Raw genomic sequence first — 25,256 nt, 5'->3', positions numbered from 1 at the left:
CTATGCATGGATATATTGGTAGATAACTAATATACACACCTATGCATGGATATATCTGTAGATAACTCATACACCCACCTATCATGACTCTATCTGTAGATAACTCACACACACCTATGCATGGATATATTGGTAGATAACTAATATACACACCTATGCATGGATATATTGGTAGATAACTCATATACACACCTATGCATGGCTATATCTGTAGATAACTCACACACACCTATGCATGGCTATATCTGTAGATAACTCACACACACCTATGCATGGCTATATCTGTAGATAACTCACACACACCTATGCATGGCTATATCTGTAGATAACTCACACACACCTATGCATGGCTATATCTGTAGATAACTCACACACACCTATGCATGGATATATTTGTAGATAACTCACACACACCTATGCATGGATATATTGGTAGATAACTCATATACACACCTATGCATGGATATATCGGTAGATAAGTCATACATGCACCTATGTATGGATAGATCTGTAACACTTACTTATATATAGGAAAAAAATTTAAATTAAATTTAAATGAGGGATTAAGTCCATTAGTCTCACTAACTTTCTATAAAATTAGTATTTCAAAAATTTTAGGGGGCTAAAGTATAACTCAGTGGTAGAGTCTGCAGTGGACCCTGGGTTCCATCCCTAACAAAACCAGAGTAATCATAAACTATCATCTGGAGTTGAAGCACCCATGCAAAGCTTACAGATGAACAATGAAATGAGAAGTCGCCGCGCCAGTCACCGGGGTCTTCAGGGGGGAGGGGCAGGTTAAAGCACTAAATGTAAAATACACACCCTCATTTCCTGGGTCCTATTCAAGAGAAAAACAGCTGTGAGTCTCACCCTACTGGCTACACCCTTATTTATGTATTTCCTGACTCTGGAAAAAACAAGCTGAGTCAGGCATCTGCCGCCATCACTTCACACACATGAACAAGTAGAGGGCATTTTAAAGATTGTGGCATGGGAAATGTTTCCCTTTAAACAGGCTCTAACAAACTTGAAACTAACAGGTCTTGTGGTAAAGGAACTTAAGCAGTCACTAGGCTGCACAGGAGCTGACAGAGAGAAGCGTGGCCTGGGCTGCCCCATGAGAGACACAACGCCCCACTGCCGGCTACTCGACTGTACAATGAATGTCCAGGGCCCTTTGAAAACTGCCTTCACTTCTGACATCAGGAACGGCACGTCACACCCTTCCATTTGACAGACTGAACAACGACACTTAAATCACCTGTCAGGAAACAGTGCGTTTGTCCTTAAGACAGGCCGCGGTGGTTTAAAACAGAGGCTTCCTTTGTAACGTTTTAATGTCGGCTCTGAAGACCTCAAAGCACAACCTGGATTTAAGCGTCTAAAAAAGGACACCAGCTCAGTTTGGAAGAAATGTTGCTTCTAAAATTTTACATTAAAATTTTTTTCATGCCAGGAGACCATTTTTACTCAATTTTTCTAGTGAAGGATTTTTTTTCCCCTTTATGAAGGCATCACCTGTCAATTCTTCTTAAATCTTTACATGTAAAGCTTACCAAATGAGCCATTCTATGTCATGGGTGGCAACAGGTGAAACACAACCTGCACAATCAAGGATAATTACAGCTTTGCTACAGATTCTCAACTGTTGCAAAACTTAAGAGATCTGCTGTTGAAACACCCTAAGTGCCTCCAACAGCAGAAGCATGACTGAACAGCCAGAGTGAGTGCTCTGGATTGCAGACACGGGCTTCCCAGTGGCCATCACATCCCACTGGCTCCAGGCAGCAGCACCTCCAGGTCTCACTTCATAGTTAAAGGCATAGCTTTTCTATAATTTTGTCATCAGCACTTTTAAAAGTTTATGAAGTAAGTCTTCTGTGTTCCTGGATTAAACTTGGCCTGTCCAGAGGCTTGACTTGTAAGCAGCGAGAGGCACAGTGCACTCTCCACATGTACTCATAGGAAGCGTTGCCAGGGAGAGATGGACGCTTTGATTAGCATAAAGGACAAAGGTCTTCCTCATCGTGGATCTATCACATCCTCCAAGAGCAAATGGAAGCGCTCAAAACCCAGACTGATCCAAGGCATCCTCGGGAGGCCCCTATGAAAGGACAGAGCAAACCTAGTTCTGTGTCCTTGCCTCGCCTAGGGGCAACTTGGCAAGGTCTGGGCTGGGGCCCGGGCCCTGAAGGAGTTAAGGTTTCAGTTCCTGGGAACATATCTTTTCTCCCTGTAGAGGCTGGAGCATCTGTTCCAAGGCTGCTGCATGCTCAGTCTGTGAGGACTGGAGCCATCCTGTGTTCCCCTTGTGCAACATGGCTTGATTAATTCATCTCACTTGACTTCAGCTCACTGCTTTCCACTCTGTCCCATTTTCTCCCAACAGACTGTATACAAGATGTTGTACTTAATAAACTTAGCATAAAGACATAGCTTTGCGAGACTTCCCGAACCCAACTTTACTATCATCTTGATTTTCTGAACTCTTGGCACTCCCTCTCAGAAACCTGTCATGGAAGAACAACTTGTTGGTCCAGGTCAGAAGACCCCATCCATCTGACACCCACAGATTTTGCTGCCTCTAAAGAAGCTCAAGGCTTGCTTTGTGATACAGCCGATTACACAGTGACCTTCAATCAAGAATGTCTCCCCTTTGTACTTAACATACTGCTAGGGTGTGATGCATGCTACTTACACGAAAGACTTCCATGCTCCTACTTGCCAGGGCTCACTTCCCCTAACAACTATCAGTATCATTCTATACCCTAGCCATGGTTTTTAACAGAGGGAAAGTCTCGATAACCTTTTCAGGATCCAGCCAGTTGGTTTAGTAATCCAAGTCCTCACTGTCACTCACCTGGGAACATGTCACTGGCACACAAGACAAGCCACCAGCTGATGCTGCCCACAACTCAGTGTCAGAGAGCACCCCTACCTCTCCACTAGCCTCCACCCCAGAGCCCCACACTCCAGGTTCATTCCATTCAAATCTGGGAATACTTTGTATTTAAAGTGGTAACGATGTGGGAGAACTGCCTGAAGGGTCTCCCCAGGACCGGGCCTTCTGCTCTCAATGCTCCTGGCTGACAATCCTGTGCTCACATCAGTTACAGAGCATGTTCTAAGCAGATCATTAGTGTTGGGTTCTAGTTCTGACTCAGACCACTTCCAAGACATTGTGGTACAGGGGCACTGCTGTTAGGTGCTGGGCTCCAATACTCAGTGAGTTCCAGACAGGATAAACTCGATGGCCATGAACACTGTTGAGTCCAGGCACTAGTGTCTATGAAGAACATCACACTGCTGTGTCAGTAGGATCCACATTTTCTCAAGGAGTGGTTGAACATATTTGCCTCATAGAACAAAAAGGACCAGCAGAGGTCTTTAGAGTATGAAAGAATAAATGAGATTATTTAACTCAACTCTGAAGGGGTAACATTTTTATTTCCTTTCTAAAACAAATATGAAAATATAAACTTGATATAAGCTGTTTCAGTCAGTTTTCAGATCGTCTATTCAGAGGTGTTTTGTAACAGCCAACACCATGATAAAGTATTGCTGGTGAGGAAGCTTGGCATTCATACTAGGTAGCTGTATTTCAGTATGTCAGTCTGACCCAATCACAAAGGTCAGCTGGCTGCTTTGCTTAAATTAAGCTTTTCAATATTTTTAAGACAGAAAAATTCTCTAATCCTTTTCCACCTGACAGGTATATGAGAGAGAAAGAGAAAGTGTGTCATTAATGATACAGATCAAGAAAATGACTACCATTCAATGGGAATATAACCCGAATCTCTGCTACAATGTGAACAGAAAAAAATGTACTTAACAAAAACCTTACACTAACTATTGAAATACAAGGCCCTTCTAGCCCCCATTCTCAGTGCTGATCCTCTAGTGCTGAAATCCACACACGGTGATAAACGTGGGCTCAGGCCGCTCTACAGAAGGGCCTGGCTTTTTGGAGATCCGGGAAATAATTACAACATGAAGGGGCCAGGTCTGTGAGCTTTCCTGTGAACTCTGCTAGCTGTGGCACAACAGACTGACAGTCTTTGATCATGAAGCAGAAATGAAGAATGGAAGGTTTTTCTCTAATCCTCACTCAAGAATGGCATTTTAGCAAAGCTCTGACAAGCAGAAAACACAGTTATGTCAGGAAGTTAACATTCTCAATATGGTAGAGCATCCCCAGAGAGTGCCAACCACCAGATTAAAGACTAAGGAGAAGCAGCAATCTCCTTACCATTGGGCTAGAAAATGGCTTAATGGAGTCCCGTTTGGAAACAATGAAGTATCAGCCCATACACTAGCTACCCCGTCGGCAGACTTTGCAGACTCCTTAGCTAACGGCACAGTTAAATATCTTCAGCTGTAGAGTCAGCATGCGGTGCTTCGATTTCTGCTGTATTACAAAAATCATGTTCCATTAAAAACATTATCTTCGGTTTCTTCTTAGAGAACTATTGCTCATGAAAGGGTCGTCGTCATCATCCTGAAATGACACAAACATTATGTCAGCGACCACTCATCCTCTGCTGAGCCAAGACAGAAATTCTTCTTATGCAAAATAGCATCAGGGAAATCACATTTATTTCACCTATCTCCTCTGATACTGTGAAATGTAAATGCTCGATTCTTTGTGTATTAGAATAAAAATCTAGCAGGTCCTGTGTGAGACTGAATATATCTATAAAATACAATGCACACATTTCTCCAAGTCACAAACCTTAATAAAGGCAAACAAGGTGTGGGAATTCCAGGACAGAAAATATTCAAGTCATTTCTATTCCATTTGTGAAGTTTTCTCATTCACATTATTGAGAAACCCAGGACAGAAAATATTCAAGTCATTTCTATTCCATTCATGAAGTTTTCTCATTCACATTAATGAGAAACCCAGGACAGAAAATATTCAAGTCATTTCTATTCCATTAGTGAAGTTTTCTCACTCACATTAATTTTTTTTGTTTTTTTTTACTATTATGTGTATGTGCATGCACACACATGCATGGTTGTGTGCCCTGTCAGGACAACTTCATGGAGCTGGATTTCTCCATCCACCCTTTGTGGGCTCCGGGGCTCACACTCAGCTGCCAGGCTTGGCTTGTGCAGCAGCTGCTTCACCCACTGAATGGCTGGCCTCAATTCCACTTATCACTGTGTCTGCCTTCCTGAAAGTCACAGGGAAAAGCCCCAAGTCTGAAGGACCATGATTCTCGTTTCCTGTCACCCACTTCATGACAGAGAAGATTGCTTTCAGCCCAGTGGAGGAAAGAGCCGAGCAAAGCTGTCTTTCAGCTACTGCAGAAAAAAGTAGATGGTCTATTTCCGGTGCTCCCAAGCTAATGGGATGTAGGCTACAAGCATGGTAAGAATAAATACAAATATCAGCCATTAAGAATTTAATGAGAATGAAAACAACTAATTAGGTCTGTGGCACAGGTGTGTCATCCCAGCTGCTAGGGAGGCTGGGATGAGGCGGGAGGATCACACGTTTAAGTCCTGTTTGGCTACAGAACGAGTTCAAAGCCTTGGTAGCTGTGTGAGGCCCTGTCTCAAGGGAAAGACAAAAAAGGCTGGCGTTATAGCTCAGTGGTTGAGAGTCTGCCTGGCATATGCCAGGCCCAGGGTTCAAACCCCAGTCATAAAGCAAAAAACAACTAGCAAGCCTTATATAAAGCCTAACTATATAATCTGATGAAAGACAGTAATAAATGAATTGTACTTTATAGCTACATATATGAAAGATAAATTAATGTTTATAAATTTGTTTCCATTAAGATGTTAGTAAAAGCAAGTGACTATTTAGTATTAGACTTTACTTATGACATTAACTAATCCATGTTTTATGAAGTTCTCTAGTGAGAAATGGATGCCTTGAAGGTCACAAATTCAACTGCTGCTGATTCATTTTCTGTACTATGAAAGGCAGGCCTCGCCAAAGACACAAAGGAAAACTGTAATGTGCCTTCAGTTCTCTGTAGCTAAATGCCAAACAGTATATATACATTTTCTTTCCTTCTGTGTGTATGCATTTTTATGCTCAAGTGCATCTGCTCATGAGCCCCTGGGATCCAGGCGTCCCCATACCCAGTACTGGATGACAGGGATGTGTGGCCACGCCCAGCTTCTGTGTGAGTGTCACACATGAGGTCTCAGGCCCTCCTGCTTGTGCAGCAGCCTTCAGGTCATCCCTCACCCCTTGGTGTACTCATTTTAAACTACCATCCATGGACATCAGCTGTGTCCCGAGCAGCAGCAACATGCCACCACTCAACAGGCACCCTGAACTCACAGCCAAGGCCAGCAAGCCTGGCAATGCATCGCAAACCCGCAGCTAAGACACAAGGAACAGGACCACAACAGCAGATGCTCTGAACAGAGTCGGGACACACCCCGTGGACGAAAAGGAAGGGCAGTCTGCAAGTGGCATAAGCCACTCACACAAAATCACTGGGAAATTCCAGGACACAAGGATGCACAGCAGACAAAGTCAGAGAAGGGAGAGCACAGGGGTGAGTGCCAGGGGCCGGGGACAGTGGCAGAGACACTGGGTGTGTTTAAAGGACATACTACGGTTTTGTAAGACCAAAGTTCTTAAGGTCTGTTTTACAACACACATCTGTTTAATACTACCAAGCTAGATTTAGAATGGCTAAGACGTGATTTTCTGTTATGTGTTCTCACTACAATCTAATTTTTAAAAAAATAAAAACTAAATGAAAGTGAAGACAGGCTCAACAAAAAACATCTACAAAGCTTGCAGAGGTTCAAGTGGCAGCTGTATGGGAACAGGAAAGGCCAGGGTCCTGTGTCTCACAGCTATGCCCTCTTCATTAAACAGATGAACACGGGAGAGGTGTGTGCACCTCCTCCCACTCGTCGTGAGTTAAAGCCCGTGAGAGCTGGGTGCAGACCACACTCTGTGCTTGCCGCTCGCGTGCGCGCGAACCTGTGCTGAGGAAGCCTTTTGCCAGGATATGAAACGTGGGGAGTGCAGGGAACATTTCACTGGGTAACCTTAAAAGCCCTACACCAGCATCACCCCACTCTCCAAATAGGAACAGCAGAAGCTAAAAGAAAAAAGCCAACCCAGCTCTGATCCGTTAATGGGACAAATGAGAGCAGAGTGAAGATTGTGCTTTAAAAACCCACAGGCCTTTATGGGTAATTACACTGATGGGCACTTACTGACTTTTAGCATTACAAGTCACAGCAAGGTTATCAGGGAGCCTAAAAATACAGGCTGCAGTGCTTAGCCAGCGGTCTCCACTTACATTTCATAGACAATTAAGGTAAGAAAAAGCCAATGACATGACTATTACCTCATCTGATTCAAAGTCAACTCCCTTGGCTGTCTGGCTCTGGGACATCCGTTTGCTAGATGCTGTGCCTGGCCACCTGAGGAAGAGAAAAAAAACCAAGAGTGAATGAGAACACTACAAAAACGCACTACTAGTTATAAGTGTTTAATCCCATAGCAACCACTGAGTAGAAACAACACACAGTTCCCTTTAGTATATATAATAATTTTACGTATCTATGTGCACTAAGAGATAATATACTACATAGACACAGTGTGTGTGTATGCGCATCCTATAAGCTCTGTTTCTCTGAGGAGTCCTAAGAACAGCACTACCTGTTTCTCAATTAGTGAATGGTTTTACCATAAACATTTTCTAATAAGAAACAAAAAACCTTAATGGTAAGAAAACCATTTTCTAGCTATGTTACCCCTTCTGCACCTAAATTTCCTCATCTGTCAAATGGGGAAATGTTGGTTTTTTTTAAAGAGCTATGTGCTAATACACTTAAGCACTAGGCCATGGTTTGACATGTTAGCACCACCCAAGTGCTGACTTGTATCACTACTGTAGGACCAGCTCCCCTTCACAGCTGCACAGAGGATCTTGGGACAAGCTCACTGCTCTCCAGAGCATCTCCGCCACATCCCACAACACTTGTTCTCTTCCATAAGTACTCACAATCAAGGGCCTGAATCGCAACATTTCACACAAAATTCTGAACTAATTCAATCATCCTTATGCAGTTGTATGTGTTCAACCCCTTTCAGAACAATTTAAGTCACCTAAGTCTGCAGCCTTATCAAAATCTGTTATGGACCATCAGACCTAATAGAACATGAAACAAAAGAAAAGGGGGCGACCGACGATTTTCTTTTTAAGGAAAATACACACATGATATATATGTACCAGGTACATACAGTGTCCAGAGGCCAGATGAATCCTCCTGGAACTGAAGTTACAAATGGCTGTGAGCTATCATGTGGATGCTAGGAACCAAACTGGGTTGTCCACAAGAGCACCAAGGACACTCAACTAGCGAGCTATCTCTCCAGCCCCCTTGATCATTTTCTACATAAGTAGAAATTTTTATTAATTTTTAAGTAACGGTATTTGCCCAAAATGTTAATACATAAAATTGTGATTTTTAAATAGTTTAATAAATATTCCAAAGTGAGTCAATTAAGTATTCCAGAACTGAGTAAGTCTACATCAGCCTCTTAAGTACTCTAGAGTAACTCCATGTCAGCCAGGTAAGTACTCCAGAGTAAGTCCACATCAGCACATATGTACTTCAGAAGAGGTCCAGCCACCCACATAAGTACTACAGAGGAAGTCCAATCAGACACATAAGTCCTCTAGAGTAAGTCTACATCAGCCACTTAAGTAATCTAGAAGTCTAGTCAGATACATAAGGACTATAGAGGAAGTCCAATCTGACAAATAGGCACTCCAGAGTAAGTCCACATCACCCACATAAGTACTAGAAGTCCAGTCAGACACACTAAGTACTCTAGAGGAAGTCCAGTCAGTCACATAAGTACTCTAGAGGAAATCCAGTCAACTACATAAGTACTCTAGAGGAAGTCCAGTCAGTCACATAAGTACTCTAGAGGAAGTCCAGTCAGTCACATAAGTACTCTAGAGGAAGTCCAGTCACATAAGTACTCTAGAGGAAGTCCAGTCAGCTACATAAGTACTCTAGAGGAAGTCCAGTCAACTACATAAGTACTATAGAGGAAGTCCAGTCAGCTACATAAGTACTCTAGAGGAAGTCCATTCAGTCACATAAGTACTCTAGAGGAAGTCCAGTCAGTCACATAAGTACTCTAGAGGAAGTCCAGTCAACTACATAAGTACTCTAGAGGAAGTCCAGTCAGCTACATAAGTACTCTAGAGGAAGTCCAGTCAGCTACATAAGTACTCTAGAGGAAGTCCAGTAAACTACTTAAGTACTCTAGAGGAAGTCCAGTCAGCTACATAAGTACTCTAGAGGAAGTCCAGTCAGTCACATAAGTACTCTAGAGGAAGTCCAGTCACATAAGTACTCTAGAGGAAGTCCAGTCAGCTACATAAGTACTCTAGAGGAAGTCCAGTCAGCTACATAAGTACTCTAGAGGAAGTCCAGTCAACTATATAAGTACTCTAGAGGAAGTCCAGTCAGTCACATAAGTACTCTAGAGGAAGTCCAGTCACATAAGTACTCTAGAGGAAGTCCAGTCAGCTACATAAGTACTCTAGAGGAAGTCCAGTCACATAAGTACTCTAGAGGAAGTCCAGTCAGTCACATAAGTACTCTAGAGGAAGTCCAGTCAGACATATAAGCACTCCCAAGTTCCCATCAGCCTTTTCATGTGTTTGACACAGCTCCATGTACATAAAGCATAGAAAAATTTACATAGCAATAAACAAAGCCGAAATCCAGAATTAACAAAAGCATTCTCTATTACTGAGAAGACAATCTTTCCTGAAGAAGGGAGCTGGGTAACAAAGACAAGAAGCCACGACTCACAGGCTATTTCTCAGAAGAATACACACAGCAATGCTGAATCATACTATTTTTCATTTCTAATATTATGCTAGATGAAAAGAACTCTATTTATCCTCTCTAACATAGAAAGATATATTGCCATAGAATTCTGGATCATTATACTTTTGTTTTTGAAGGAGGTCCCTGGCCTACCTTTGATCAGCCTTGGAACTGGTAGGAAAAATGTCATCTTCATCAGATTCATCCACCTCAATAGTCTACAGAAGGGAGGAAACAAAGCAACGAGTTCATCCCAACATATGAATTAAATGATAAAATATCAGGACGCACATGTAGATATGTGTACAGACAAACTACACAAACGCTTGCGATCAGCACAAAGCTCAGCTGTGTGTGTGTGTGTGTGTGTGTGTGTGTGTGTGTGTGTGTGTGTGTGTGTGTCTCAGTAGTAGAACAATGTCTAGCAGTGAGGTCTGATCTCCAGATCAAGGAGAAAAAGACCCATCAAAGTCCCTCTTCCTTCATAAATGCAATTCACTGCTCCAAGGCCCACTTCTCTCCAGGGCTCCTAAAGGACACAGAATGCCGAGTGACTTACACAAGTGCTAATGCAACCCTGTCCTGCAGCTTTCTTCCAGGTTCTGACAAAGTGATGGGCCTTCAGTATTTCAGCTCCAAGATTTTCTTTCCTTAAGTAGCCCAGGCTAGTTTCAAACTTGCAATCTCCTGGCTTCTGCCCACTGAGTGCCGAGATTATTGTTTGATTTGTGCTACCAAACCCACTTATCAGATCCAATTTTAAATAAGGTATCAGATCAGGAAGTAGCAGATAGGTAGATATTAAGTGTTAAGGGCCAGCAAAGATACACGTACTTCTATCATGCTCTATGTTTTGTGTTATCTTGATATGTGACAGGTATGTGCTGTGTTTGCACCTAACTAGAGTGCAGATGAGGAAGGAGCCAAGGACAAAACTCTAACGAGCAGCATGCAGGTCAAGGGCTCTGCTACACACCTGCAGGACACAGGATGTGCCTTCCCCAAGCAGAACTACCTGGCACAGGAAGAAGCCTTAGGACTTAAGATACGTGGATTCCGACAGTGAGACAGCAGGTCAGACCTGTCCTGAATTCTATTTCAGAATCCCAAGGGGCAGCAAGGCCCATGTTAAATCTGTAACGGGACACAAGGGTCCTGAGATCTTTAGTCCTCACCAGTATGAAAAGAGCACCTCCACTTGAGGAACACACCTCTGTGTCAGGGTGTAAAGGTAGGGCCTTTAGTTCAGCAGTGTTGCCTTTAAAATGCTACCATACACACAAAACTAATGGATTTCTAATAATGTGAACCATTGGGTTTTGCTGTTGGTTTTAAAAGAGCCTAAACAATCATCAAGTTCTCACCAGTGTTGATGTTCACACTTTGTCCCCATTAGGAAGTCCATAACTCAGAAAATAGATTATTAAAATCAAATCTCCAGCAGTTTTCTTACCTCTGAGTAATTCTTCGTGGCAATGTTTCTGGAAGGCTGCTGTCGAGTAGATCTGAAAGCTATCATGGAAAAGATGAAATGTCTGTTACACAGTTCCTAAAATAACTCAAAAAAATCTGCTCACTTCCTCAGCTGAAGGATTTTAAAGTCTTACCTACAAAAACCTGGAATGATCAATTAGAAAATGATTTATATATTCTGGAGTCTGAAAAGCTGTGAGACTATATCCACTTGAAGTACACAGAACCTGCCTATCTATCTTACATTTTCCCAGCTTGTTCAAATATAGTAACAAGCAGGATTCATACATACACTCGCATTAGAAATACTTCAGAAAACACACCTGGAAGACGAAGACTTGTCACTCAGCCAAGTGAACTACACCAGCCATCCCACGTGAATCCCTAGTGAATTACTAGTCAGCCCTCGCAGCTGACGCAGGCTCCTGAGGCCCCACTAGCTCTCACTCCTCTCCCTTGTAGCCACACCGGGCACACGAGAACACAGAGGGAGTTCAATGATTCATATATCCTTGACACCCTGATAAAACTTCCCTTAAACCCTTACATTCTGCTTTACAGAAACCTGAGGTTTGGCTAACCTGTCCCTTCTTTTCACTTGACATCAAAACTTTCAATAGATCCAAACACCTGGCTGAGGTCTGTTTTCTCTAAGCACATCCAACATAGCTTCTCCAACACAACTTCCACCCTCAACAGGGCAAAGACAGACATTTAAAAGCCAAGGTATCCTTCAGAGTGGAGCCTTTCCACCCAGCCCAATGTCATTACTGCTCAAGCTTCCCACCTCACATTCCTGTCAGATCCTGCGCTGTCTGAGAGGAAGGTGAAAGGCAGACGCCCAGGTCCCATCTGCTGTCTCATTCACTGGCCTCACCCCACTTGCTAAAATGGAGAAACAGGGCAAACGAACAGAAAGCCAGGGAGCATGGTGCTTTCAGAGAAGGCTCTGTCAGTACTTACTAACAGTCCCCCAATCCTGAGGTCCTGGAAATCAAGAAAACTTTCTTTTGATCCCGAGTGGACAGCAAAGGATGAAGGGATGCTTATGAAACCAGTAACGTTACCAAAGACACACTAGGCTTTGTAATGAAGGCCATGTGCTTCAGCAGTTCAAAGGTCTGGCCCTGGAGCCAGACCCATTCTGACTTCCAGCCGCAACTACTGCCAGGCTCCTTGGCTTATCCGAGTCTCGATTTCCCCACCTGTAAAGCAGTGCCAGTATCTCACACTGAAAACCGCTGAGAGGATAAAGAGGTGCTTAATGCAAATTGCTTTGGCAAGCGCCTGGCAGGAAGCAGGCATCCATACACAGAGCTATTAGCATGAAAATGAACGAGGGGCTCAGGGCAGTAAGTCACACAGAAAGGCAGTGGCCAAGGGTGTTTTTTATCTGCTCAGTCACCATCCTCTGTTGACTAACATCCGGGGGAAAAACATCTGGCTGCCAACTCTTATTTATAGCATTTAATTTCTTCTTTTCCCAACAGTAAACAATCTTGTGTTCCATGGAGCTCGCCTAATTTCACCTGTCCACTGCTATGCCTACAGTGGACATCTAGAAGAACAATTTCAATGATGCATCTTCCTGGGGTGCTGATGGCCAGCACCTCTAGGTTAAAAACACCATATGCATATATACATGTAACCATTAATGAAAAAAAAATTTGAAAGAACATGAGGGGGTATAGGGGAGGGTTTGGAGGGAGGAAAGGAAAGGAAAGGGTGAAATGGTGTAATAAATACAAAAAATAAAAGAAATAATTGAAAAAAACATGGAAGATAGAAATATGAAAAAAATTCACCAAACTTAATGTGATAAAACCGTTTTGTGTATTCATGCTAAAAAAATCAGTCATGTCTCGGGGAACAAAGGAGACTAATGGGATCAAGGAGGGTGACAAGGAGGTGGAGGTGGGGGATGTGCTGAACAGCTAGACAGGGGTTCAAGAGCACAGCAGAGTATCTGAGGGGATGACAGCTAAGGCTTTTCTAGACACAATGAGACACATCTCTATGAACTCAATGAATCCTAAACAGGATAGAGAAGAACACCATATTTAGATTTCATCTGGCAAAACTGCACAAGACCAGAGGCAGCAAGCTGAGGGAAGGAGAGGTTACTAGGAAAAGGCAGCAAGCTTAAGTAAGAGCGGATACCTTAGCAACAATGGAAATAGGAAGAGACGCTTTAAATAATTAAGTTGATCATACACACAAAAAAGCACTCTTTTTCTGCATGTCACTGTTTCCCTTTTTTATGCAGTAATAATTTTTTTCTAAGTACCTACTGATGCACCAGGCACTGGGATCCAATTGTTTTACCAGGCAGGTTTATTACCTCAGCTTAGTCCCTCATGCACACTGAGAAGGTCCGAGGACATCCGATCAGGTAAGCGACTTCTGCCTCATGCTTCTCTCATCCTCACCCACCCTCGCTGCCCTCATTTCTCTATGTAGTTGGGAATCTGTCAGAAGGGAAGTGAAGGGAACTATACTGCGGAAGTTAACAATCCATTAAAAAGTTAGAAAGCTCCAATAACTCTGATGCACGGCAAAGATTTCTCAGTTTTTTGTTTTGTTTTCTCAGTAGCATAGAGATCTACCTACTAGAGCTTGGCCCATGCAAGGCCATCACTCTACTGCAAGGCAGCATCTCCAGCCCTAAGAAATATCTCTGAAGAATAATTCACCTTGTCATTGCAACAGCTACTGATTACAGCGAATGCACTACCAGTGAGAGTCACTAACGAGGCCCCTTTACCTCTCTGTGCGGGACTTAGAAACGTGTCACCACGGTCTATACTCACCGTCTAGAATGGACATATTTCTAGACGTCAATGTTGTGGCCTTTGAGCCCCTGCCTCGAGCAGCCGTCTCCAGCCCAGTGTCTGCAAGTAGAATCACAGGGTTCAGTAACAGTCCCTTGGCAGCTCAGTGAGCACAGTGCAGGAGAGCTCAGCAACAAAGCATGCAGTGTAGGTGAAGGAGCCCCAGAGCCTGCAGGTCAGACTGAGACTGTGCTTAGTCACTCTGGTCCTCCTTTACAGCTTAAGGACACACACTGTAAATGTAAAGATGATAAAACTAATCTTGGACAGACTCTTCAGAGCTCTTGGTTGGTTGGTTTGTTTGTTTTTGAGACAGGGTTTCTCTGTGTAGCCCAGGCTGTCCTGAAACTTATTATGTAGACCAGGAGGACCTCAAACTCACAGAGACCCACCTGCCTCTGCCTCCCAAGTGCTAGGATTATAGGTATGCACCACTATGCCCAGCTCTTCAGAGCACTTATATTAAGTCACAATTTATGGTACCAGCTCACGTCCTCACAGATATTCTTTTTAAAAATTTTTTATTTATCTCTTATCTTTATGTGTATATGAATGTGTTTATGTAAGTTTATGTGCCCCACATGTATCAGGATCCTGTAAAACAGAAAAGGGCATTGGATCCCCTGAAACTGGAGTTACAGACAGTGTGAGCTGCTGTGTAGGTTCTGGGAATTGAACCCAGGTCCTCTACAAGAGCAGCCAGTGCTATGAGCCCCTGAGCCATCTCTCCAGCCCTCCCATGGGTAAAGATTCAATAAAGACAACTAAGAACTGTTCCGAGTGATAGATTTATGGATCACACCAGGAAGTCACTGGGTGGCCATGTTCTGTCATCTGGGCCACCTCAGGACAACAGTGCCAGCGACAATAACAGTTATGCTGTGACTGCCTTTAGAAATCAAGTTGTTTAGTTTTCATTTTCAAACAAGCTCCTGGAGACTCTAAGCATGTAAGTGTTTCTTCTAATAGTACAGTATTTTTATGACCTGGAGTTGCAGTTTGCTAGTCATTTTCCTTCATTCACATTTGTGTCATTCATGCTCTCCATCCATGAGAAGTGCACAGTGAGGTTCTTAATTATAGCTTAGAACAACTAAAACCCTATGGTGCATGCGGCCAGTTACAATTCACCTGACCAAGGGTGCATGTCACAGCTGCACTATAGGCAGCTGTTACACATCACGGAAATAAGTAAACAAAGAATTGTTTTAGAAACCAAACCTCATTCATAATTCAAATCTGACCAAAGGACACGATTTGGCATTCCTCTTCTAGCTTTGCAAGTCTGAAGTGTTGAAAGGCAAAGATGAAAGCTGACCTCGGCCTCTCTGGGACCCTCCTCTTGGTGCAGTGCTCTGTCCTCGGCCTCCTCTTCGCCCTCGGCCTCGGCCCCGGCCTCTGCTAGGCACTGTCAACAGGCTGTCATCAGAGTCATTCGCTGTCTGTTCTGTTCCATCACAACTCAGGTCATCAGCACTGAAGGCCGAGGCGGAGTTCTCTGACTGCTGCGATCTGAGGGCCCGGGCCCTGCTCATGGCCTGTGCAGCAGGGACGGCACATCAGTAGAAGCAGCATCTTCTCCACTACTCATCCAGTCACATGACAGGCATCCAATACTGTCTATACTATACCCACTGATACTGTCCTGCACACTGAGTGTGCTATACAAGCGTAAAGGACTGTTCTACCAATCACGTTCAATTACCTGCACTACAACCTGCAGGAGACCTCTTACAAGGGTCCTAAGAAACTCAGTTTGTAGTCAGCACTTGCAGAGCCAGAAGCCATGCTGAAGATTGTTCCGCACCCTACACAATGCTTATAAAGACGATCATGAGCTTCGTTTTCAGAATGAGCTCAGAAGAGGAAGAAGAGGAGGAGGAGGAGGAGGAGGAGGAGGAGGAGGAGGAGGAGGAGGAGGAGGAAAGGAGAAAAAAAACACTTGCAAAAATAGCTCTTACTTCTGAGAGGTGAAATTTTAGGGTTCATTTATTTTCTTTCTTATTTTTCAATATGACATTTCCCCCTAAAATAATACTTTTATACTCAGAAACACATGAATAATAAGTAATCTTATAAATTGTTACAAAAAAGGCTTCTGAGAAAGAATTAACATCTTAGAATAAAGAATATCCACTTTCTTCATTTTGTAAGAAATTCAGAAAAGACAAATTTGAGATTTAGCCAAACACTCTAACTCTAAAATTTTCATTAAAAACAGAATGAAAGCAAGTTGTGCCCTGACCTCTTCACCAAATCAGTCAAAAATATAACAAAGGGAACAAACCCAAAATAGGTTTTTAATAAAACTAGAAAACAATTCAAGCCCACAAACACTGCCTCTGAAGAGCAGTTATTAAATCCAGGCACCTGGGGGAAGCTGAGAAGTAAGATGTCCCAAGTGCTGAAACACAGCTCCCCCAGCCGCTACAATTGTCTTTCTTACCTAAAAAGCAAATTGTGTCTAAGAGGAGGAGCCCAGAGAATTCTCCTGCTCCAGTAGGACACCACTGGAATGAGAGGGAAGATGTGTGGGCAGAAGGCAGGCAGGCCAGGAAAGGAGTGCTGGGTGAAGTTGCAGGACACGGGGTAGGAAGGAGGTAGATTAACTCAGTTTCCACAGGTTAGGAAGGCTCAGGAGATGGATGGCTCAGTAGACAAAGTTAGGATTTGAGCTGAAGCCCCAGCAACCATGTGGAAGCCACGCACAGTGATCCACACTTAGGATTCCAGCACTGGGGAGGGAGGCCCAGACTACTTGGCGCTCCAGGCCACCAAGACATGCTGTCTCAAAACATCAGGCGAGACTCAGAGGAGGATGCCCTATGTCGATCCCGGGCAGACACACGGAAGGTACCACCGAGGAAAGACATCCAAGATTGTTCTCTACACACACGTCCACATGTGCAAACACAACGCTAAGACAAATAAATAACTTGTAATGCAAGTCCTGAAAACAACCTAAAGAGACCCAAGAAAAACAGATGGCATCAACAGTCTAATTATACAAGAAAATTTTGAGAAAATTATTTGAAAACACCATCCAGGAGCTGGAAAGATAGCTCAGAGGTTAAGAGTGATGGCTGTTGATGCAGAGGACCTGGGTTAGACTTTCAGCACCCACAAGGCAGCTCACAACCATCAGTAGTGCCATTTTCAGGTAGTACAGCTCCCTCTTCTGGCCTACCTGGATACCAGGCCAGCTTGTGATTCACAGACATACATGCAGGCAAAACACCCATACACATAAAGTTAAACAAACAAAAAAAACCACCAAGAAAGTTTTACAGGTGAGCTAGGCAAATTTCCAAAGAACAGAGTTCACTGCTATTTCAGCAGAGCTGACGCACAGAACAAGTGCCCAGTTCCCCAAAGCCAGCCCAACAGGACACAGACACAGCACTGACATATAAAGAGAAAACAACCGAACCGGGCTTATGAATACAGCAGAGTCCAGGAGTATCCAGGCATGTAACTAACAGGTTTACAGTGTGACAGCAGGTCAGGCAACACAGGGCGACATTAACACAACCCCACAACAGAATGCAGAGAGGAAGCCCACGTTCTCCCTCCCCAGATGCCAAAAGGCTTTAACTTTCCACTAGTCCTGATTTAAGCCAACACAAAGTGTGAAAAGGAAAGGAGAGGGTGGGGGGAAGAGAGAGGGAGGGAGAGAGGGAGGCAGAGAGAGAGGGAAGGAGGAAAAGGGGGGAGAGGGAGGGAGTTATCCTCCACCCCACTATAAGCAGGTGCTCCACATGCATACTTTATAAACATTAAAAAAAGCTGCCCATTGGGGATTTAGCTCAGTGGTACAGCACTAGCCTATCATGTCCAAGGACCCAGGTTCAGTTCTCAGCTCCAGGAAATGGGTGGGGAAAATACTCAACTGTTAAGAAACAAACACAGCACCAAGAAAGAAGACCTTGCCCCTAAGATGCACAAATATCAAATCTGTAGTAGCACAACATGAGGAGAGGGCTGTGGGGAATACTCACTCATGGACACCAGTGATTAGAGGCAAGCAAGTACCACACCTCTACAGCAGCGGCGACAGCCAGCAGCATTTAAACGCCCAATGTCCTACTGCGATGCTGATTTTTGAGTGACCAACCACAATTTCTGAATTGTCTTTTTTTCTTTTTCTAAATACCATCTTTATTTTCATTTTCTTAATTATTATAGTCAGTATTCTAATTCACCATTTCTGTGCAACAGCTCGAAATTTACTGACTCTAGATTTATTCATCATCTCAAACTGAAACTCCCCCAAGTCCCTGAGGACCCCTGTTCTGCTCCAGTCCTATGACTGAATAACAGTCTGGCATACAGATGAAATACTTCATTGTCCATTTGAGTGGCTTTTTCCCACTCAGTGTGCATTCAGACTTCACGCACAATGGCACATGTGTTAGACTGTAATGATGTGCTAACATTCCCTTGCAGGATACATCTTGCTTATCCAATGGGCTATTGACAGACACCTGGCTGTGTCTAACCTGGCTACTGTCAATCACACTCTAAGAGCACTGCCATGAGTATCCATTTGAGACTCTATTTCCAATCCCTTGGCTGTGTACTTAAGCTGGAGTGTATGGGGACCACATGGTAATCCTGTGTCTCATCTCTCTCAGGAAAGGCCATATTGCTTTCTGCCCCAATGACACCAGGTCCACCTACCAGGAGGTACAGGGCTCCAAGCTCTCCACACAGGTGTCAGTACTCATACTTGTTCTTCCTGTTCATATTCTCACCTCTCTCCCTGGGTTTCAGTTTTGCTTCCCTAAGGTGGGTGGTGCCATTTCTCTGCATTATGAACACTTAGAATCCTAAGTGCTGGTGGAGCACTTGAATACCTTTGAAAAGATGTATCCAAGGCTCTTGTTCATTTTTAAGTTGCTGTTATTGTTGAATTTTAGAAGCCTTTTTTAAAGCAATGTAGACACCAATTTCTTGTATGTATAATTCGTAAGTATCCCCTTCCATCCTGTGAATCCCCTTTTACTCTGGATGGGGCTCAGCATCACATTTTGAAAGGGTGTACCAATCCCATCTAAATTCAGACAGGACCTAAGAATTTATCAGCCAGAAAATCAAGGACTGTGCGCCAGACTAAGAATAGCTTTATATTTTTAAAGGATTCTAGTGCGTAGTATGGAGATCACGGTAGTCTATAAAACCCGATCTTTACTGGTCCTGGTCCTATGTTTCCAAGTCAACTTGTGTCTAAAGAAATATCTGAGTTGTTCCCATATGAACAAGGAGCTCTATGGAATGTATTTTTTTCCCCTCTAAATAAAAGGACTAATACTTCCATTTGTCTGTTAAAATAACTGAAGCATGGTACTAGGATTCATATTCTGAGCTCAAAGATGCTGACAAAGTTGTGAATTACATCTTGGGAAAGTGTCAACTCTATTACTCAAATCCTAAGTAGGATGCTGAGGGTGAACACTTGGTCAGCACCCTATACATTCTGAAAGTGCTTACTGCTATGGTTTAATATGCTCTTGTTAGAAAATGCTATATGTATATTTCTAACTAATAAAATATCACCATGCTCTCCAGACTTCAGTGCTACAAACGTCATCCACAAAGTCACACATATCAACAGCATGGTCACTGCATCATGACGTCAGCCCTCATGAATAGATTAATCTATTCATGGGATTGGTGGATCCCTGAGTTTTACAGGAAGTGGCTCTGTTATGTAGGAACGAAAGCTAGCACATTCACTGCCTCACTGTGCCATGCCATCCGACACATCAGAACCCTAAAGGAAGACTCTCATTAGATGCTGGCACCATGTTCTCTGGCCTTCCCAACTTCCAGTACTGTGAGCTCAAAAAATTTCTATAGTTTATAAATGATGTGGTCTTAGGCATTTTGATACAGCAATAGAAAACAGACTAAAAAGCTCAGGAAATCCTGTTACCTGTAAATGTTTTAAAAATACAGCTAAGTTTTAAGTTAATTTTATTCCTCTGAAGGACTCCCATTTGAAATGTTATATTTCCATAGAAAGTATTTACAATCCCTATTACTTATTTATTTCTTTTTATTGGTGATAGGGATGAATCTCACACCCTCGAACACGCTAGGTAGGCATTCAACCACTGACCTATGCCCTCAGCCCCAGCTCTTATCCCTTTAAAAAGACTAATAAGAAACTAAGGTTAGTAGCTTCAATCCCAAAGGACTCAATGTAAAAAGTATTTTCATTATATGTTCAGTTAAAAGGGGAACCGAGATTAACCAGATGATCTAAGAAGCAGAAAATATTTCTTTCTAGCACACTCTTTTCTATTTTAAGAGCACCTTGTAAGATTAATACAAATGGAATAAATGTAGGTGAACCAATCCTAACTAACTGTTTCCCTTTAAATTTCAGAGCACAGCCTACGAAGAGCACAGCGGTGCCTCCGGGCCGACAGCCAGCGCTGGTTCTGAAGGGCTCGGGTCTCTGATTTTAACCGCTCACTGGCCATGCAAAATGTCATGATGACCTGGACCCCGGAAAAGACACTGGCTGGCACAAAGTCAAGAGTTCAAGGCAGAAACATGTTCAAATTCCACTACTACCATGTGACCTTGAGTCTGGCCTCAGTCTCCTCATTTGTCAACTGGGAGATGACAGTGCAAACACAGTATATTGTACAAACTGTACAGTACACAGTACAAACAGAATGCAATAAATATCTCCTTCACACACCTCACTGGCTGCAGCACAGGAAACTCTGTGGTCAGAGACCAGACCTCTTCCATACGTGTACTCCTAGTAAAAAGCAGGATGCTCACACAATAGCCACAAAAACTGCCAATGGAAAGTAATCTAGACAAAACCTCAGGAGTCAATAATGTGTGAAATAACCATGAAATGGTGGCAGTAATCAAAACACAAACACACAACCAGAAAACTCGAGTGTACATTTCAATCCTGATTTCAGCAAGCACTAGACAGAGGCCCGGAACTTCAGTAAGCAGTTTCAAACCTTCCTTTCCTGACACTCAAGGAGACTGAGGATTTCAACGTTCTAACTCAGACAGAACTAGATGTCATTTTCATTAGTGAGGACTCTGAGTCTGCCCCCCCACACGTACAAATACATTCCAACAAGGGCAGAGGAGAGAAGGGCAGTGACAGCCACACACTTGTCACTGACGTGAGCTGAGCTCCAATCAACCAAGGGCGGCCAGAGGCTTCACTCCCAGCCACACACCCTTGGGCGAGCTGTCCAAATATACCCACTGGCTCTTCTGGTTCACAAACCAACCTATGGACACAATACACTACAGCCAGAAAATTACCTCTCGAACTTCATCGTCTTCTTCGTTGGTATTTCTCTGTCTGCTTTCTCTGAAACGCCGGACCTAGACCACAATAAAGAAAGTTAGAGCTGGGCAGTGTTGGCGCACGCATTTAATCCCAGCACTCAGGAGGAAGAGGCAGGAGGATCTCTGTGAGTTGAGGCCAGCCTGGTCTACAGAGCGAGATCCAGGAAAGGCACACAGCTACACAGAGAAACCCTGTCTCGAAAAACCAAAAAAAAAAGTTATTAAAAAAAACAAAATAAAGTTAGACACTGTGTATGTCCTCACAGCAGAGCCAATCAGAATACAGGTGACAGAAGGACAGAGTCATGGGCAACTTGATGGTTTTTTTGGTCTGTGCAACTGAAAGACTGAAGCATCCACTAGAACTCTACCGGGAGAGCAGGACAGAGAATGGGCGTTTTGCTTGGGAGATCTGTTCATCATACACAAGGAAGACACTGTGAGCTGTGAACATCTGGAGACCAGAGGACAGGCATGGGAGAGAATTGTGAAAAGACCACCAAAGCCAAGAAGCTGAATGAAATTAGAAAGCGGGGATGTAGATGGAGGGGTCCAAGGACTGAGCCCTGGAGAGTCTAGCTTAAAAGGACGGAGAGATGAAAGTTACTAGGAAAGAAAATTCTCCATCAAGGAGCGAAGAAAGCAGCCTAACGTGTGGAGTCCTGTAAGACCTCTAAGGTAAAAGTGCCTCGATAAAAAGTCTGGCAGCAGTCAAAGTAGGTCCCTGACAGGGGAGCTGGTAAAGTGAGTCACAGAAAACCGTGACAAGGGCAGCTTCACTGGAACCATGGGTCAAAAGCCAGCATGGGAGCCAGGCATGGTGGTACTCATTTTGAATCTCAGCACTTGGGAGGCAGAAGCAAGTGGATTCCTGTGACTTCAAGGTCAGTCTGGTCTACATAGTGAGTTCTAGGACAGCCAAGATTACATAGAGAGACTTGTCTCAAAAAAAAAAAAAAAAAGATCTGACACAGTAAGGCATGGTGCTGTGGGTACCAAGTGCTGTCATTCACGGCTAGACATTGTTTTGATCCTCACAACTGTGGAGGAGAGTCTATTATTCATCCACTTTACAGATAAGGCACAGAGAGCCTAGAGAACTCAAGGATCAGCACACAGATGAGGCTTTTGACTCTGAGCACAGACAATGTAGTCCGGGGGCCATGCTCTTGGCTACCATGACATAGAGACACAAAGACACAGACACACACACTGTGCAGCTCAGAAGTCAGTGTCACTAAAGACAAAACAACCAAGCCAACACATCTAGAGTCACAGAGTGAGTGGCACTGGGTACGCACCTGCTCTGACTTGAACAGCACTTGGCAATGAATATGCTATTTACATATAACACAGCAAAGCTTTAAGAGGGCCATGCTAAATGCATTAAGATGAGAGGTGAGGGACTGTGCTTTCAAAATAGTGTTTGCCCTATAGAGAAGCTAATCCAAATCTGTAACCATGATGTCTCTCAGTATGTTTGGAACCTCCAAGTATCTACTCACACTCATGTGTGTGATGAAAATGAGTGTGTCAGTGAATATGGCTCTGCATCCTTATAGTCCTGTCTGCCTGTGACATCATACTGAAAATACTTTTCCATGTCTTTCAAAAACATACTTTGTTGTTTATCTGAGACAGGGTCTCATGCTGGCCTGAAAATCATTACGTACTAAGGATGGCCCTGAACTCCTGATCCTCCTACATCCGCCTTCTAAACACAGGGGTTACGGGCATGCCACTGCACCTGACCAAACTCCTAATAGCTCACAGCTACAAAAACGTGCAGATTTCTACATGACAGTGCTCAGTGAGACAAGGTTCCCAGCTATTCCCCACTGAGGACAGCACTAGCAGTAATTATTCTGTCTTCCGGTTTTCTCAGGACAATTCCCGGGGCCACACTATGGAAGGACTGCTCAGCTTTCCAGTGCCCACAGCCATGCTGCTCTCATGAAGCTGTTCCAGCACGTCTCTCCAGCAGCGCACTTACTGCCAGTTTCTGAAGTCAAACTGGACAAATAAAATCCATTTAATATTAATGGCCTTCGTTGACTGTGATTAAATACCACCTTTTCAAGCTTGTTAGACATTTCTATTTTCTTGTGAACTCTCTTTTCACGTCTTGTTCATGGCTCTACTGAAATGTTTAATGTTTTCTAAAGCTTTATATGAGCCTTTTAATACTATATTGAAAATGTTAGCCTTTTCTTTTGTACAGTCACAAATATTTTCTCCATGTTCACACCCTTTAATTTTTCTTTTTGACATGCCAACATTTAAATTTCGATGTAACCCGATGGAAGCCTTTTCTCTGTCACTCCTTGACATGCAGAGGGAAACATGCTCTAGGTGAGACTCAGTCAAGACTAACGAGAAAGTGAAAGGGCAGCAGCAAGTCTTCTCTGCAAGCTTCACTCTGAAGCGCTCTCGGGAGCTCGGACAGACACTGTCTCTGGATAGAACCAACCTGAACTCAGCCCCAGCCACATGTCCAACTCTCCTGGGATCTGCCGAGACACTGTCTAATTCAGTCCTCATTTTATCCCCTCAACTTTATAGGTGGGGACACCATATGAATCAGACTTAAACAGCGGCCAGTCAGACACAAACCAAAAGCTGGCTGCCAACCAGCAGCCCACCTCGTCATCGATCTTGTCTTCCACAGCATCGATATGGCGTTCCTTGAGAAACCGCTGTGTTTTCTCCAGCTGGTACTTCACTAATTCCTCGATGGCATCTTTCTCCTCCTTGTCCACAAACTCTTGAACTGCTTCACCCATCCCTCTTTCTGTCAGCAGTGAGAGCTGGACATTCTGCATAAGAAAACACAAGCTGCTCGATGCACAAGTTCCTCATGCAGTCACTACCCAAGAACGAAAATCCATCTGTTACAGGGAAAGATAAGCTGGGGGTGGGGATCAGCAGGCAGCACTTGGCCAATGGCTAAAAAGTAAAGAGCCAGAAAAATGGAGGGCAGTCAAAGACAGTAGCAACCTTAGAGGTCTAAATGGCTAAGAGTCCCCAGAAAGAGCCCGGGATGATGACTAGAACGAGGCGAAACCATGGCGGGAGACAAGATGATGGTTGTCAAAGTCTCCCACCTCACCCTGGGACCTCTGACTATGTTTGATGGTGAGAAGTCTGAGGCTGCAGATGGTAGTGCGGCTGTTCATCGTCTGGTTATAACTATGGAGACTGTGAGGGGCTCCAGGCAGCCCCATATAATCGCAGGGTTTCAGAAAGGAGATGAGGGAGGCACAGGTGGGAAAATGGACAGAGATGCAACACAGCTGGCTGTGCACCTGGACAAAGGAGACTCAGCCAGGACAACTGAGGACTGCTAGAGACTGGGGAACGTTCAGAAGTAGACTCTCCCTCACGAGCGCCAGAAGGAACATGGCCCTGTTGACGTCTTGCTTTCAGCCCAGAGACCAGTGCCATTTCTGACCTATACAACTTCCAGGTAACAGATTTGTGTTTTTTCAAATAAATACGACTAAAGAAGTACAAGTGACTTTACTATCATATGGTTGTCTTGGAAAGAAAAAAATGTAACTAAAGTAAAAACCACATTCGCACATAAGATAGAAACTTAGATCAAGACTTAGAACAGAGACAGAAGAGCAGCACAGTGCCATCAATTGTTCTGTTAATTATATCAGAATGTCCACCGAACACTCTGACACAGACTACCTCACACTGCGTACTTCACAGAAGCACCGTGGAGTCACTTTAGTTAGGGACTGTACACACGCCTACTAAAATCTGCTG

The 25,256-nt window shown here is 43.7% G+C and overlaps 1 protein-coding gene across 6 annotated transcripts in view; it reads right to left on the bottom strand.

The window, feature by feature from the left end:
- Nucleotides 1-3,431: 3,431 nt before the first annotated feature.
- The window catches only part of Mre11 (MRE11 homolog, double strand break repair nuclease), a 52,195-nt gene continuing 30,370 nt past the window's right edge, over nucleotides 3,432-25,256 (bottom strand). For all 6 annotated transcript variants that reach the window (XM_052752514.1, XM_052752542.1, XM_052752496.1 and 3 more), the window contains 8 exons: nucleotides 24,125-24,298; nucleotides 21,456-21,518; nucleotides 15,466-15,685; nucleotides 14,127-14,207; nucleotides 11,297-11,355; nucleotides 9,997-10,061; nucleotides 7,335-7,410; nucleotides 3,432-4,501 (listed from right to left, as the gene is read on the bottom strand). In XM_052752514.1, coding sequence (XP_052608474.1) covers nucleotides 4,445-4,501; nucleotides 7,335-7,410; nucleotides 9,997-10,061; nucleotides 11,297-11,355; nucleotides 14,127-14,207; nucleotides 15,466-15,685; nucleotides 21,456-21,518; nucleotides 24,125-24,298 — 795 coding nt within the window. In that variant the 3' untranslated portion in view covers nucleotides 3,432-4,444. The remainder of the gene's footprint in view (nucleotides 4,502-7,334; nucleotides 7,411-9,996; nucleotides 10,062-11,296; nucleotides 11,356-14,126; nucleotides 14,208-15,465; nucleotides 15,686-21,455; nucleotides 21,519-24,124; nucleotides 24,299-25,256) is intronic.

This window comes from Peromyscus californicus, unplaced genomic scaffold (genome assembly GCF_007827085.1).
Source record: "Peromyscus californicus insignis strain IS unplaced genomic scaffold, ASM782708v3 Scaffold_11__1_contigs__length_118956290, whole genome shotgun sequence".
Taxonomy (NCBI): domain Eukaryota; kingdom Metazoa; phylum Chordata; class Mammalia; order Rodentia; family Cricetidae; genus Peromyscus; species Peromyscus californicus.
This window is presented reverse-complemented; position numbering and strand designations above follow the sequence as displayed.